Genomic DNA, 16,624 nt, shown 5'->3' on the forward strand with positions numbered 1-16,624 from the left:
AAATTTTTTCACTTTAACTAAATGTAAAGCATTGTTGAGTCCAAAAGTAGAGTTTTAACATGTGCCTTTTGCTATTTGCTTACAGATACATTTTTGAGGCAAATTTTGTAATGAGTTAAGGCCATAGGGGGGGGGGGTCCAACATTTTTTTTTACAAAAATTAACTTTGGCTTTTATATGAAAGCTTTAAGTACAAACTACAAGCCAGTTTTTATAGAATTCAAAAATATCATTTAACTTTTGAGATATTTAATTTTTTGTAAAAACTTTCCAATATAAACGTATGGACCGCAAATTTTTTGAAGTCAATTTTCTCGGAAATTTAAAAATCTACTAAAAATCTATCTCCTCCTTCATTTTTCAAGCAATCTTCTTCAAATTTTCAGGAAACATTCCTTATAATAAAAGGAAAAAATGTTACTTTAGAATTTTAATTATTTAAAAAAATAAAAATTTTATTACAAAAATTAAAAAAAAAGTGTTTTTTTTCAAAAAAAAAATATTTTTACAAATTTTTTTTTAAATTCCAAAGTAACGTTTTTTTGTTATTGTATAAAGATTAGACTGTGAAAGTTTCAAGAAGATTGCTTGAAAAATGTAGGAGAAGATAGATTTTAAATAAAATAGTCTTTTTTCGCTGTTTTAGTTTTCCCTTCCCATAGGGAACCTATTATTCGGCCCAACTTTGACTGGTCATATCTCAAAAAATAATTCGAATTTTTTAAAACAATAAAAATAATCTTGAAGCTTAGAAAAAACTCTATAAAATAAGATCAACTTGTAAAAAACATGGTTTACCCCCCCACCCCCCCTATGGCCTTAAAGTTTTATTTTTATTAATTTTTAAATGCTTAATTATAATAAAATAGCTTTCACAAAAGAAGAGTCGTTGAAGAAAGTTTTTAATAAACAGAAATTTTGAAAAAAAAAACTTATTTTATTATACTTACTTGTTTCAAAAATTGGTGAACTTTTAAATTCTACTGGTTGGTAGAATAATGCACTGCACACCTTTGTACAATTTTGTTAACTTTTATCAATAAATAAATGGTTTGATTAGCAAGTTTTTGAAATAGATTTTGATAGTAATAAATGATTTAATGTTTTATGAATTAAGAACTACATTCTATTTAAAGTATGTTCATAAATTTATATAATTAATTGTAAAACCTTGCAGTGCTATGATATTTAAGTAAGATATGGTTGAAGAAGCAAAGAAGTATGAGAAACGAAAAAAAGAACTTTGCAATTTTGTCATGAGCAAAGCATCTAATGTTAGCATCGAAGCTTTACTTGTTAGTAAATTGTTAATTTTTTTAAATTAAGTGTTATTTATTTCTTTTTTATACTCTAAAGTTTCTTTTTTAGATTAAAAGAAAAATCATAAAAAAATGAGGTCATAAGGGGAAGTCTTTTTTTTTTAATTTGTCTGTTTTTACAGAAATAATAATTTTGATTTTACATACTAAACTAAGCTACAAGTTGTTTTTAACTTTTTGTTAAAGTTCAAAGTAAGTTTTTAGATATAATAAGCAATTAAAGTTAGAGAGTTCAATATGGGAGAAGAAAACTAAAAAGACAAAAGTATAATACTTTACTTAAAATCTATCTCCTCCTTTAGTTTTTGAGCAGTACTTATGATACTTTCTCAATCTAATCTTTAATAAATTTAAACAAATTGTAGGAAACAATTTTATTTTATTTTTTTTTATTTTTTTTACAGAAATTAAACAAAAAAAAGAAGATTTAAAAAAAAATTTGTATAAAATTTATATTTTAATCTAGAATTGTCTGCTGTTTATAAATTTTTGTAACATTTCAAAGAACTTTTCTTGAAAGTTTGAAGTAAAAAAATTGCTTTAAAAATGAATGAAGAGAGATGTTTTTAATAAATTTTTCAAAATAACCATGAAAATTTTTTGTTTCATACGGTTATATCAGCTTTTTTTTTACAAAACTGCTTAACTCTCAAAAGTTGTTTGATTTTTTTCTTTAAAAAGTATCTTTTTAATATAATCTAAACTTTCAATTTAGAGCCAATGTTAATTTCTTTAAAAAAGTGTTGTATCTCCCTGATGATAAAAAAAAGAAACTTTATTTTTCAAACTTAAAATTAAAAAAAAAGTTTGTCTTAATAAAAAAGAAGCAGTTAAATTTAGTTCTTTTGTTTACAAAAGTCATTAGTTTATAATAATAGTTTCCATACTTTTTGATATGATGAAGCTAAGACAATCAGGGGTAGTTTTATCATAAAAACTAAACATGATTAGTCTCTTATACAAAAGCTGTTGTAAATTTTCTAAATAGCAGTTATATAAAAATCATTGGTTTTTAGCAGTACAGTTAGTGTTCTAAGAAATTTCATACACAAGCGTGATGTCAATTGTTGTAAAACACAAATTAAAACATGAACATGTAGATTTTAAACTTTAATTTTGATAAAGTTCCTAAATTTTTTAGAAAACAATGCTTAAAATGTAAAAAAAAATGCTTTTTAGAAGTTTAGAATGTTGATAAAACTTTTTTGAAATGTTTACTTTTTTGTAAGTAAAATAATCAGTACACAATAAAATAGTTTTTTTTATAAATATTTTAGTTTAAAGATTATTGCTTAATGATGCTAGTGATGTTTTTATTTGTATATATCTCCATGAGTTTCAAATTTTATAAAAAACACAATTTTTTGATCTGTAAGTTTTGCAAGTATGTCTTTTTGTGTTAGGACTAGGATTAAGGGATCAAAGCATAAAGGAATAGTGAATAGTGGCCTATGGCTTGCAAACAACTTGTACAAAAAAAAATTATAAAAAGTTTTTTGAAATATACTTCTAGCTTGATTTCAATACACATAGGTGCTAGGTAATATTTTTATATAAAAAATTTTATTTCTAAAGTAAATATTTTCAAAATTATACAACCTGCAAAAAGCCTTTTTAACATGGCTTGCTTTCAAAAGACTTTTTCTAAAACTAATATATATAATAAAAGAAAAATACAGGATAGCTTTAAATTTCAGAGTTTTTCTCAGAAAGTGTCAAATGTAAAAAGAAACATCCATCAGTTAGATTGTTCAAAACAGTTTTTAATTAGATATACAGCTTGTAGAATTAATTGATTTTAAAACAAACAAACAGGGTTGCCACTCACTTTAGTATACTAAGGATAATTCAGGAAAATTTTATATCATTGAAAATTTCAAGATGGCTCAGGATAACTACAGCCAACTCAGGACAGTTTGATTTTTTTTTAAACTCAGGATGACTCTGACCTGTTTGGGTTTTTTATAAAAACTCGAGATAGTTTTAAGACTTTTTGAAAATCCAGTTCATTTTTTTATAGATCTTGAATAAAATTTACTTGTTACAGTTTCAATATTTTATATTTTATAACAAACTTTGTTCAAAAACTTGGTTTTTATTGATTTTAAAAGGTTAATTTGAAAAAAAAAATTAACTCTTTTTGAAGGATTAAAAAAACTTGTGGTGACTCAGGAAAGTTTAAGGTCACTCTGGATAGTTTTTTTGAATCAAAGAGTGGCAACCCTGAATAAAGCTAACTAGCATGCTACTGTGCAACTTATAAATGTAAAGTCAACTAATTTTTGCAACTATTGTTTATTTTATTGCTTACTTTATTGTTCCTTTACTTTTAATTTTTCCAAAAATTACTTACCTATGTTAACAAATAAAGAAAAGATTAAAAAATTTCCAGGACTTGCTGATTGCCGTAAGAAATGATTTCCAAGCTCCAGCACTAAAAAGAAACAAAAATGTAGAGGAATTTCTCAAAAGATGTAGGTTTTTTGTGTAATGAACATCTTTTAAAATAAATAAATAAATAAATATAGTGTATAAAAACAGTTAATTTTATAATAATTTTCAATAACTTTTCCTTTCCATAACTTACTTTTAATCCATAGACATATTTCAAAACTAAATATATAATCTAAAAGTAAACCTTACTCGAGGAAATTTTAAATAAATAGAATTGTGTTTTTAAGAATTTATAAGTAAAGTATCTTCTTAAACATAACTTTCTTTTGATATTTTAGTGGACTCTATGTGTTAGGATTTTAGAAAAAATATTATAAAAATTCTCTAACAAAAATTTTATTTGTAGAAATGCATTATTATTTTTTGATTAGTTAATGATCATCTGCAAATTACAATCTTTTAAAATAAAATTACTTGATAGTTTTCAAATCTTGTCATTTCAGATTCAGTGTTGTTTTACGCGTATTTAAAAGAAAATATTTTATTAACTAATTATTACTTATTTACTTATAAACTAAAGACTTACTATAACTTAAACTTTTGTAACATTTAAAGCTATATTGTTACAGTTTCATCGGATATCGATGAGTTGATGCAACACAGAATGAAAATTACAGACTACGATCTTGTGAAAGTAATTGGAAGAGGAGCTTATGGTGAAGTACAGTTAGTAAGGTACAAGCCTACAAGGAAAGTGTATGCCATGAAGCTCTTAAATAAATATGAAATGGTTGGTGTTAAGTTTATTTTCTTGATTGTATTAAATGCAAATGAGACACTTTATTATTGACATTATTCCTTCTTATTAATATTAAAGTGAGAAACTTCATTATTCATTTATCATTCAGATCTTCCAGATAATTATTAGTGTTCATAATACTTACTTAAGTTTTTTATATGTTTTTAGTTTGATTACTTTTTTTAATTTTGTATATTTAAACTGTGTTACTTACTTTTAGTCTAAAAATTTTTATTCAATCAGTGTATATTTATTATTTTTTTTTAGATGAAAAGGTCAGAATCAGCATTTTTCTGGGAAGAACGAAACATTATGTCTAAAGCGCAATCTGAATGGATAGTGAAGGTTAGTACTATATTTTTCATATTTATAAATAACCGAGTACTAATTATCGAATATTAATAAAAAAAAGTATATTTGTTTGCACTAATATAGTTCCTTATATACTTAAAAACAATTAATTACTATGAAAAAAAAAAAAAGAAGAAGAACAGGTTAAAGTTAAAATATTGTTATAAAAAAGAAAACAGGAATAAAAAAACTAGGAAGAATAACTCTAAAAAACTAAACTAGTTTAGCTAGATTTTAAAATAAATTGTGTTTTTCTATAAGTACCCAGTTTAAGTTATTTAAAAACTTGCAAATAATTTATTTACTATATAAAATACCAGATATTTGATTACTAAATATATAATATACTGATCACAAAATAATGAGTGCAGGACCTAGTGCACGAAGAACCTTTCTGTCTAATAGTTATACACTACAAACTAGAATTTGTTTTTTTAAAATTTAAGTTAAAGCTTGTCAGTGTAGTCACAAACATTATTTTAAATGCTTTCATTTTCAATGTATATTATTTCTTAATTAGTCAAGTTTTCCAAGGAAATATCAGTTAAAGTTATTCTGATTGAACATTTTTCACTTACTAACTTACTTAAGAGTTACTGCTAATAATTTTGTACAATTAGAGATAGAAAACTCTAACAGCAGCAACAATTTTTTTGAAATTAATTATTCTATTAAATAATAAGAGAATGTATTTATTAAAGAAAGTGTGTAAAATTGATATAAAATGCAAAGTTAGCGAAAAGATCTAATTCTATTTATTTTTTATTTTAATAAAAATTTCATTATGTAATATGTTTTTCTTGCTAAAAGTTTTAGCTTTAAAAGTGTTTAAGCTTCTCTTACCGAAATAGACAATATTAATGCTAAAATAAATTCTGTTTTCACCAGATGGTTCACTCATTCCAAGATCTGCGCCATTTGTATATGGTGATGGAGTACATGCCAGGTGGTGACCTTGTAAATCTGATGGCCAATTATGAATGGGGTGAACCTTGGGCAAGGTTCTATATTGGGGAGATGATACTTGCTATTGATGCAATTCACCAAATGGGATACGTTCATAGGTATACATTTTCAAAAGTTTTGATTAATTAACTTTTTTGTTTATCTAGTTTCAATTCTATATATACATTTTTTGGTATTTTAAATAAAATGCATCCCTTGATATGTTTGTTTCACTACAATTTTGTTATAAAACTGTTTTAAATACCTGTGCAATATAGTTAATAAAATAGATTATAATGAAAGCATATCATATTGGAATAAAACTTTTACATTAAATGAATATAAACTTTTCAAAATATAAATTTAAGCGTTTGTTAACAAAAGAACCTAGCGAAACAAGTTCATTGGAATATATAATAATAACAAATTATTCAGTATCCTTCTTTTATTACACTGATATATGTTTCTGTGTGTTAAACGAGTCAAAACACTTCAACTGAGCTCTGTTATGTCTGTTCTTTTACTTTTTATTCACAATAGATTACATATTACTTTTTTAAATTAAAGCGCTCTACTACTTTTTCAAAACATAATGAATAAATCATCTAACTTTGTAGAATAAATTGACTAGCTAGTCCTAATGTTCATTTATATTGTGACGTAATTATTAGATACTTTTTTTTTTCAATGATTAGTAACCAGTAAATATTTTAGAATTAGTACTTCCTTCATTTGCATGTAAGTAGTTTATATTATGATTTATTATCTTATTTTGTATTTTTACTTTAATTTGTAAATCCCCCATCTCAAAACTCCCCACAAATTTGCTGAAGTCATTTTTTTGCTGTTCACCACTAACACAGAAATATCTTGTGAAAGTTTCAAAAATTTCCCAGAATATCTAATCAGGGTTACCACTTTACCTGGAAACCTGGAAAAACCTTGAAAAACCTGGAATTCGACAATTTAGGCAAAAATAACCTGGAAAAACCTTGAATTTGAGAAACTTAGAAAAAAACATGGAAAATCCTGGAAATTTGATCATAATACCTGGAAAAAACTAGAATTTTTAATAATTTAAACATTAACTGTAGTAAAATTTCGATTTGACACAAAAAATCTATCATATAAATAAGATTTTTTTGTCATCATCAAAAAATTTCTATTAAAAAACACAATTAAAGTTATTTCACAGTATCTTTTCAATGTTTTTATACTTTTGAATACAGTTTCTTATATAGAAATTAACCTAAAAATAAACCCAAAAATGTGCACTTTTAAAAACCTGGAAGAAATTTTGAAAATCTGGAAAAAAAATTGAAAAAACGAGTGGCAACCCTGTCTAATGTAAATTTAAAACTCCCTACAGATAAGCCGAAAGCATTTTTTTTTGCTCCTTACCATGAGCTCAAGATACTTAGTGAGAGTGAATTTTGTGCACCTCTGTATGAGTTTCTTGCACACCTTGAAAATCATTGATATGCTGTAAAATCCTCTAAAAAATGTAGTAGAATTTTTTGAATGGGAAACACTTCAGAATTAACGTACATGAAGAAAATTTAGATACTTTAATTTTTGTTATTTTTATCTTTATTTGATATTTTATCAAATATTATGATTAAATTTTGAAGAATTTAAAACATATTTTTTATTTGTGCAATAAAACATGTTTTCCAAATTTCCTTAACCAAAAAGCCATGCTAATTTTTTTTGCGAATTTTTTTAACTGGTGCTGTTAAATTATGTTGTTAAGCCTTAGAGTTACAAAGAAAACTTAACCAGGCTTTATAAAGAGCCCTATTTTGTTTTGATTTCTTAAATGTGCCAATAACTAAATTTTGTATTCTTTTTGTTAGTTAAACTTACAAATATATTATATACATATATATACTTATATATTTACTTTATATATTAATTTAAATTAATAATTTTCAGAGATGTTAAGCCAGACAACATGTTGGTGACTCACGCTGGTCATCTAAAACTTGCTGATTTTGGAACTTGTATTAAATCAGATGAGGTATTTTGATAAACAAATTTGTATTTTTTATCTGAACACTAAAGTATTTGCTCTTTTATTTAAAGAATTTTTAACTTTCCTCAATAAAAGTAAATTAAACTTATTTCAAAAATAATTTTCATTGAATTGTGCTTTACTATATATTTTTCTTTATGTTGGTATAATAGGCTTTTTAAGTTAAAAATAAGATTTTAAATAGTTTAGTTTAAATATTTAATATACTTAATTTTGTAAAGAACCCCAGAAAAAACAACACACGTGTAAACTATATGATTAATTTTTTTTGTATTACTTATTATCTAAAATTATCTTAGTTGTTTAGAACAAGGATTGAGTGTTTTTTAAACAAATAAGTTTTTTACTATTTGAACTTTTTTTTTCGTTTAAATTTAAGTCATTAAAAGTATTATAAACGTAAAATCTGTTTTTGCTGTTACAGTGCAGTAATTTGAATTAGAAATTATATATCAAAGAATATAAAATATCAAAATATATATTTTTGATTTTATATTATTTAATTTTTTACTCTAGTTCAAAATGAAATATTAATTTCAAGTTTTTTTTTTGTAATTTACAAATTTGTTATACAAATACATTTCTTTGTTATAGAATGGAGTGGTTCGATCTAATATGGCAGTTGGTACACCGGATTATATATCACCAGAAGTACTTAAGTCTCAATCAGGTCAAGGTGTTTACGGGCAAGAGTGTGATTGGTGGAGTGTTAGTTGTATTCTAACTTTAAAAACAATTTTGAAATAAACTTTGATGCTGATTTTTTAAAAGTTTTGTTTTTAAAGATAATGAAAAATGACTTGAAATGATTTAAAAAATGAATTTGAAAAATGATTTAAAAAATGGGACGACTATTATTTTGATTTATTGTAAGGTGTTATCAAATTTTAGTAAGTAATCGTTTATTGTTGCATAATGTATTTCAGTAATATTAATTTGAAGCTAAGTATTTTATTTACAAGCTATAGTTTTCATGAAAATTTCAAGTGATTTGATCAGTCTTTTTCATTACGGACATATTTTTAAAGGTTTACAAAGCATTTGGTTAAAAAATAAAAATGGTTAAAAAAATTATTGTCATATAAAGCTTTTTTTAAGGGTAATTCAAACTTAAGATAATTTAATTTTAATTGTTATAGGTATTTGTTTTTGTAAATGTACTTATATATTGTACTAGTGCCGCAGTCTTTTTTTTTCAATTTTGAAGCTTGCTTTGTTTTTCAAAAACTTAAAAACAAGTAGTCTAGAAAAGAGAAACAACAAAAAGAATAAATCATGTTTCATTTACTCAACTGTATTTTAGTTAAGTACTGTACACATACACGTTACTCAAATTTTTATAGAAAAATTTAAGTTTTAGTCATTGATATTTTTTATACCTGTAATTAACACTTGATGATAATTTTATAGGTAGGGGTGGTTTTATTTGAGATGCTTACTGGTGATTGTCCTTTTTATGCTGACTCTCTTGTGTCAACATACGGTCAGATTATGGATCACGCAAATTGTTTAAAAATACCTGATGATGTTAATATGTCTAACAATGCGAAGAATCTTATTTTCAGTTTTATAAAAGACAGGTTTGCTACTCTAACACATTCTAATTAAAATTCTAGTAGAGTTTTAATCAAATTACGAAATACTTATAATTCTTTAAAACTAATATGAACCAGTTTATTAATAAGTAATTATTACATTTTCTATTAAAACATTTGGTAAACATTAACTTAAAAACATCTAACGACACTCAGAAAATCTAGTCTCAAAAAAAAAAGAAGAAATAACTTAAATTAATAAGTAGATAAATCAACATTTATTAAAAGAACACCTTTGTAGTTTATGTATAATAAATCTTCTTATGTCCTACCTTTTTTTTGATTTTGTGTCTGTACTATATACTTTTTAACAAAGAAATTCGAAGCTAATTTACACTTTTGACAACTACTGTAGACCCTTATATTTATTATTTTTGTTTCCTTTTACACGTTTTATATAAGATGTGATTATACTTATCTTTGCTTAATACCCCTTAAAGGCCCTAATGTCTTTTACATGTAATTAAGCAAGAAAAAAGTACATAAAAACAAATTATTTTAATGTTTTATACTTTTTTAAATTCTAAAAATAAACCAGAAAAACTCGTATTGGAGTGAACGGAGTCGAAGAAATAAAGAATCATCCGTGGTTTGTAAACGATGCATGGACTTGGGATACTCTCCGTGAAAGTTTATTGCTTTAGTTGTATTTATCAATAATTATCTAATTATTATAACTTAATTAGTTTTTTAAGTTTACTTAAAATTTAAATTAGCAAATAAATTCAAGTTTAGTTGCTTTATTTAATAAATTTTAAAGCATACAACAAAAAATTTTCAAAATATCTAACTTAGATTAGTTATAAGTTATATTGAATATCACTTTAGAAGTTATTATGAGCAAACATATGATGTTTGTCTATAATACTTGTGTGTAAGTTTTTGCTAAGTAGATTCATTTGATGCTTAAATGTGTTACCAGTTTTATTAGTATAATATTTTCTAAAGTTTAGTTCGATAGAGGACTTCAGTTTTTATTTGTTAATCATGCGCTGGTTTTTAAAGAATAAAGTTATTTATGGTGTCTCCTCATCTTAAAAGTTTTTAAATTTATTTTTACATTTAACATCAAACCAACAAATATATTGATTGAATCTCCGTAATTAACTATTAGCTTTTATTTTTCTAGATTCGTGTAAAAAAGAAATAAATATAAATTGAAAAATGTTGCTAAATATCTATAAATGTTGCAGTTAATATTGATTGTTTCAATCTTTATAACTAATTAGTTCAATTCATTAGATTTAGTCTTAGTTGTTTAAGTTTTATTTATTTCAAATTATAAATTAATTGAAAAAAATTAAATTCTAAATTTCCAGAAATGTGTTTTAGTTAGAATAGTTTTAAATTTAAAATTTTGAAATAAGTTGGTTGTACAAGGTTTAATATATAAAAAAACCTCAGCTGTAGCACCTATAGTCCCAGATCTAGTTAGTGAAACTGACACCTCCATGTTCGATGAAATAGAACCAAAAACTCAAGAGGAACAGCAATTTCCACCACCTAAAACCTTTAGTGGAGATCATCTACCTTTTGTTGGCTTTACATACACTTCTGATAATATGTTTGTATTTTCATAAATGTTAATAAATTAAATACTTTGTATACTAATCTGTGATTAACATTTAAAAAGTAGTTTTTGTAACTAATTTTGTTTGTTTTAAAATAATATACTGTTTAAACCGGGTTTCCCGAGCTTTTTTTCATATGGCCCTCTTTAAAGAAATAAAAAAAGCTATGTCCCACTCTGACAAGATTTCTCAAAAAAACATTTTTTTTTGCTGCCTTTCTCCATCAACTCCAGAATATCTAGTGTAAGTTTCAAATTATGGCCTCATGCTTCCCCCTTTTACAGCTTATGACCCCCTAAACTTCTGAAAATTTCCCATAATATCCGGTATAAATTCCAAAATTACCCTTGAAACACTTAAGACCTTTTTTTTTATCTTCATAATCAACTCAATAATATCAAGTGTAAGGTTAAAAATATAGCCTCATGGAACCCTTTAGCCCCTTTACTACACATGGCCCCCAGGGGGCCATACGGCTCACTTTGGGAGACCCTGGTTTAAATAAAACAATCCTCATACAAAATACCTACAGACCAATTTTAGTATTAAAGCTTTTAAATGTTTTTACACTTTCAACTTCTGCTCTACTGGTAAAAGTTTTTCTTAAAGAATGTTTTAGTAAAAATATTCTTAATTTATTTATACATGCAGATTTCGGTCTGAAAGCACAAAGAAATCAGGAGAATATGTAAGTTTTAAGTTGTTGAGTAAAATGTCATACTTCCATTAAAGTTAAATTTGTGAACATTTGAGTTTTTCTTTGTACTGTTTAATAAATGTATTAAGTTGTTATATTTATTTTATTACCCTAGAAAAGGTGTATTTAAATGAAGTATACCATACGTTGCTTTTTAAAAAACTTTCAGCATTTAGTTAGAAAATGTCAAAAAAAGTAAATGGAAGATATTTTTTTTTAACTGAAAGAAGTTCTAAGATAAAAATTTTGCAATATAGTATATATTCTTTATTTAAATAACAAAGTTTTGAGTATAACACTAGTTTTTAATGTTTCAATAAGCAAGCTATTTTGAAAACAATCAGAAACCTCGAAATTACAATTAAAATATGTTATCCTATATATTTAATAATTATTACAGTTTTTAAATCATGTTCAATTGATAAATATATAACTTATAATGTTTCTTATTTCTTTGTTTGTTAATTAATCTATCTATTTACAGTTCAGCAACTACAAACAAAAAATTGTTACAAATAAAACGATAAATTTTATTAACTATTTTTATATATTATTATTAAATTACTTAAAAATCACTCATGTTTAACCTTATATATTATTTATTAATTATATATGTTTCAAATTTTAATACTTAAGTTATAATTTAATGACACTCAAGTTTATTTTCGATGTATCTAAAACCATAGTTTTATGTTGTAGGTAAAGAACGGAGATGCTTCTATTGAAAAAAAGGTAAGTTTTTTAAATTGTCTGCCATATTTAGATAAACTTAATATCTTTTTTCTTTAGCATGCAGAAAAAAAGTTTGCTGAAGAAATAACTAGCTTAAAGAAAATGTTAGAAGAGGAAAAGAAAGTTAAAGAAGATCTTCAAAGCAAATATGAGTATGTTTGGTTTTTAAGTTGTTTTAGTTTATGATTTAAAAGTATCTGTTATACGTTAACTTCTAGCAATAATTGTAAATCCTGTAGAATTACTAAATGTATTTATTACTAATTTCATGGTTTAATAAAACAATTTTTTTTCTTTAGGCTCTTTTAAACTGTTTGTTTCAAATATCCTAAATTTGGTTAATGTATAGTTTTTAAAATTCCTACTTCTTATAATACAGAACATCTACTACAGCACTTCAGTCAACAAAACGAGAAGTAGAGATGGATAGAGATAATTTGAAACAACAAAAAGAAGCACAAATAAGAAAAATGGAACAGGAAGCTCAACTAATGAAACATAAACTTAATGAAGCTTTGTGTAAAGTTGACATGGAAATTGATAAAAAGAAAAAAGTTAGTATTTATTATGTGTATTAGATTTAATCAACAGGGTTGCCAAAAAAAAAAAACTCGAAACTTGGAATATCCTGAAAAACCTGGAATTTGACAATTTAGGCTAAAATACCTGGAAAAACCTGAAATTTGAGAAATTTTGAAAAAAAAACCTGGAAAAACCTGGAATTTTTAACAATTTTAACATGATCAGTAGTAAAATTTCGATTTGACAAAGAAATCTATCATATAGATAAATTTTTTTTGACATCATCAAATTTTTTATTTATTAAAATACACATTTAAAGTAGCTTTACAGTATCTTTTCAATGTTATACAGTTTCTTACCTTAAACTTAACTTTAAACTAAGAATAGACCTAAAAGTGTGTATATTTAAAAACCTGGAGGAAATTTTGTAAACCAGGAGAAAATTTGTCAAAAACATTTGGCAACCCTGAATCAATGTTAAAAAATTATAATCCTATCAAAGTAACTCTAACAAAAAATATAGTTCAAAGGTTTTACTAACAAGTAGCATTTTTTCACGTCAAAATTTAATTTACTTTTGTTAAACTGTTCTTGTTAACATAAAGAACTACTTAGCAATAAAACAGTTACGTTATTGAAACATTTGTTAGATAAGTTGTACTATTACTCACTTAAAAGAAATATTTTAGGTTGTTTACTATATCTCGTTAGTTAGTCAGAAAAAATTACCTTAAAGTAGTTGGTTTATTAGTGTAACATGTTGAGCCTCGTTTATGTTTGTCGTTTAAATATATTGTAGCAATATTCTGGTATGATTTATATCTATTTCTTAAAAAATATTTCTTATATTTAGTTCAGGAAATTGGAAAAATTAGCTGCCTAAATTAAATTTATGAGTTTTAAAAGTTATGAGTAATTTTAGTATATTAGTACTGCTAGAATATAAATGTAGAAATATTTTGTTAAATGTTTTAAGTCTACTTTGTTAAACATAGTATTAAAAAATCGACAACTAAAATCTTGCAATTAGTATTATTAAACTTGGGTTATGAAATTTTTAAAGCAAATGTGAAAGCTATATAAGCTCTTAGGTAATTTATATTCTGATTTCAAAGTATTTATGTAACGATTAAAACATTTAAACTGAACTATTTTTTTAGTACGCGAAGTGACGTTGTGACTTTATTATTTGCTTTATATTTTACATTTAATGGTGTTCTTTAAACTTAGCTAGTTTACTTGAGTTTTCTTAGTTTTTGAAGTTTTTAAAATTTATTATTTTTTTTAGATAACATTATTTCTTTTTATGACAAAAAGTTTCATTTGTTAATGATAATTAAACAATTATGAAATAGTTTGAAACTACTTAGATTTTTAAATTTCTACTACGTGATATTTCAACTTGAAATGTCGTTTTTATCAGTTCTAGCATACTTTCAAGTTTAATCAGTCTTACTATTAGTATCACAATACTTTAAAACTACCCTTATGATTTTAAAATTTTACAAAAAGAAAGGTTTATTATCATTACAATAGATGAATACTTTTATATAAGAAAGTATATAGTTTTATTGGAAAGAATTGACTCTATTTTAAAATAATACAAGTGTAATATCACTTAAAACTTGAAAATAAAAGTTTTTTACATGATTTAAATACCATTTCTGGAAAAGTTTTATTAAGTTATATAATTTATAACAAAAAGAAAAGTTAAAACGTTTTAAATTTTTATCATGTCAATTTTTGCATAACATAAAAATATGTATTATAATTGATATTTAAATAAATCTATCTTGTTGCCTTGATTTACCTTTTGTATTCAGATTAGTTACAATTAAGTAGTTGATGTTTGATTATCATATATAAAAATGCTTAGTCTATGTAAGTACCTTTGTAATTTAAGTATGTAATTACTCCCGTATTTTACTATAGTAGTTTTTTATTATTTTTAATTCAAACAGATTTGAAAAAAAAACGTGTAAATGCTTTTAGTTAGTTTTATTTTAAACTTTTTGAAGTAATAAATCTATGCCTCACCTGTTTTAGTATAGTATAAGTTTTAAAAACACCCTCTAGGTAATTGCTTCTCCCCGTTAATAAAGACAAATTTAAAGTTAAAATGATATCATACGTTAAGTTTAATTTAATGGAATTTTTTACTGTACTTATTGAATATTATATTATCATATTTAAAAGCTTTGAAAGTAGTTTAAAGATTAGTTGTAAAATTTCTATTAAGTTAATTGATTTCTTAGTATCATTACGTTTCAGTTTTGTTCTATAGGTATCTTCTAAACTATGCTTTTTTTTTTGCTTTCCATGATTAATCAAATTTTATGTGCTCTGTTATTATATATACATTTTTGACACATGTACAAAGTTAATCATTAGAAATGCGTTGCAAGTTTTTCATTATTATTTTTATAAAATAAGTTATGTCTATGTGTACTATTTTAATTAACTGTTTAGATAAACTATGAATTGAAATTTTAATATGTAATATTGTTTAAACAATGTGCAATCATTAGGCGTAGAGCAAAGCTATGAATTTTACATTTTTTTAAAACTAATAGCATTATACCATGCAAAAGTTCTAGTTGGTGGTAAATACATTTAATATAAGATTAATTTGCTGTCTAAACTTAATTTTACGTATGTTTTTATAAAGATCTATATTGAATTTTACTCAGTATTTTTCTACCTTGCTTAATGTTTGATAAAATAAATTTTTTCTTTCTTCTTGTATAACATTTTAGCTGTAAATAAGTCTTTAAAAAGTTCTGAATAATAACATTACAGTGTCAATAATTCAATTAATATTTGTATTTTAGAAAATTATAAATTCTTTAAAATAAATTTGTCTTAACAAAAAAAAAAGGTTTGTATTTATTGTTTTAAAATGGCTAAAATCAAGATGACCAGCGAAAACATCAGCGAAATTTTACTGAGTTTATGCCGGTGAGCTGGTCAGAATCGCACGGCGTCAATATTGCACTGTGCGTCACTTTGATACGGTGCGACACTTTTTCACGGCATCACTTTAGCACGGAGGATCACTTTAGTACGTCGTCATTTTTGCACGGTGCTTCTTAATTGCACGGCGTCATTTTAGCACAGTAGGTCACTTTTGTACGGTGTCACTTTAGCACCGAGTGTCACTTTAGCACGAAGCGTTATTTTAGCACAACGCGACACTTCTGCCCTGCGTCACTTTATCGCAAAGTGGCACTTTTGTACGGCGTTAGTTTAGCACCGAGCATCATTATTGCACCATTTCTTTTTCTTTTTTATTTGCTTGGAGCGTCTTTTTAAACATTTTCTGATCGTCAGTTTTGCTCAAACCAAACCTTTTAAAACCTTCATTTAAAAATTTTTTAATAGTACTATTATAATTATAAATTTTTAGAACTTTGTAATATATTAAATACGTGTTTCAAAACTAAAATTAAATTGCATTAATTTTGTAAAAAGTACAAGCTTTATTTACAAATTTAATTTTGAATTATGTTAGTAATTTATAAAATGTAGTCTAAATTGTTTTGACAACGGCGTAAAAAAATATATAGCAAAGTTTAATGAACAAATATAACTAAAAAGATTAATCAAACACAAGATTTTTTTTTTGAACATGTAACCAGTTTTACTTGTATAGATATTCATTTTT

At 24.5% G+C, this 16,624-nt stretch overlaps 1 protein-coding gene across 3 annotated transcripts in view; it reads left to right on the plus strand.

Annotated features, from left to right (window-relative positions):
* The first annotated feature begins 1,175 nt into the window (after positions 1-1,175).
* The window catches only part of LOC145849288 (rho-associated protein kinase 1-like), a 42,403-nt gene continuing 26,954 nt past the window's right edge, over positions 1,176-16,624 (plus strand). For all 3 annotated transcript variants that reach the window (XM_082954450.1, XM_082954452.1, XM_082954451.1), the window contains exons 1-14: positions 1,176-1,295; positions 3,712-3,793; positions 4,343-4,503; positions 4,780-4,857; positions 5,752-5,927; positions 7,744-7,828; positions 8,438-8,551; positions 9,254-9,423; positions 9,977-10,068; positions 10,843-11,002; positions 11,661-11,697; positions 12,406-12,438; positions 12,496-12,590; positions 12,818-12,992. In XM_082954450.1, coding sequence (XP_082810576.1) covers positions 1,200-1,295; positions 3,712-3,793; positions 4,343-4,503; positions 4,780-4,857; positions 5,752-5,927; positions 7,744-7,828; positions 8,438-8,551; positions 9,254-9,423; positions 9,977-10,068; positions 10,843-11,002; positions 11,661-11,697; positions 12,406-12,438; positions 12,496-12,590; positions 12,818-12,992 — 1,554 coding nt within the window. In that variant the 5' untranslated portion in view covers positions 1,176-1,199. The remainder of the gene's footprint in view (positions 1,296-3,711; positions 3,794-4,342; positions 4,504-4,779; positions 4,858-5,751; positions 5,928-7,743; positions 7,829-8,437; positions 8,552-9,253; positions 9,424-9,976; positions 10,069-10,842; positions 11,003-11,660; positions 11,698-12,405; positions 12,439-12,495; positions 12,591-12,817; positions 12,993-16,624) is intronic.

This window comes from Thalia democratica, chromosome 1 (genome assembly GCF_965202585.1).
Source record: "Thalia democratica chromosome 1, ktThaDemo2.hap1.1, whole genome shotgun sequence".
Taxonomy (NCBI): domain Eukaryota; kingdom Metazoa; phylum Chordata; class Thaliacea; order Salpida; family Salpidae; genus Thalia; species Thalia democratica.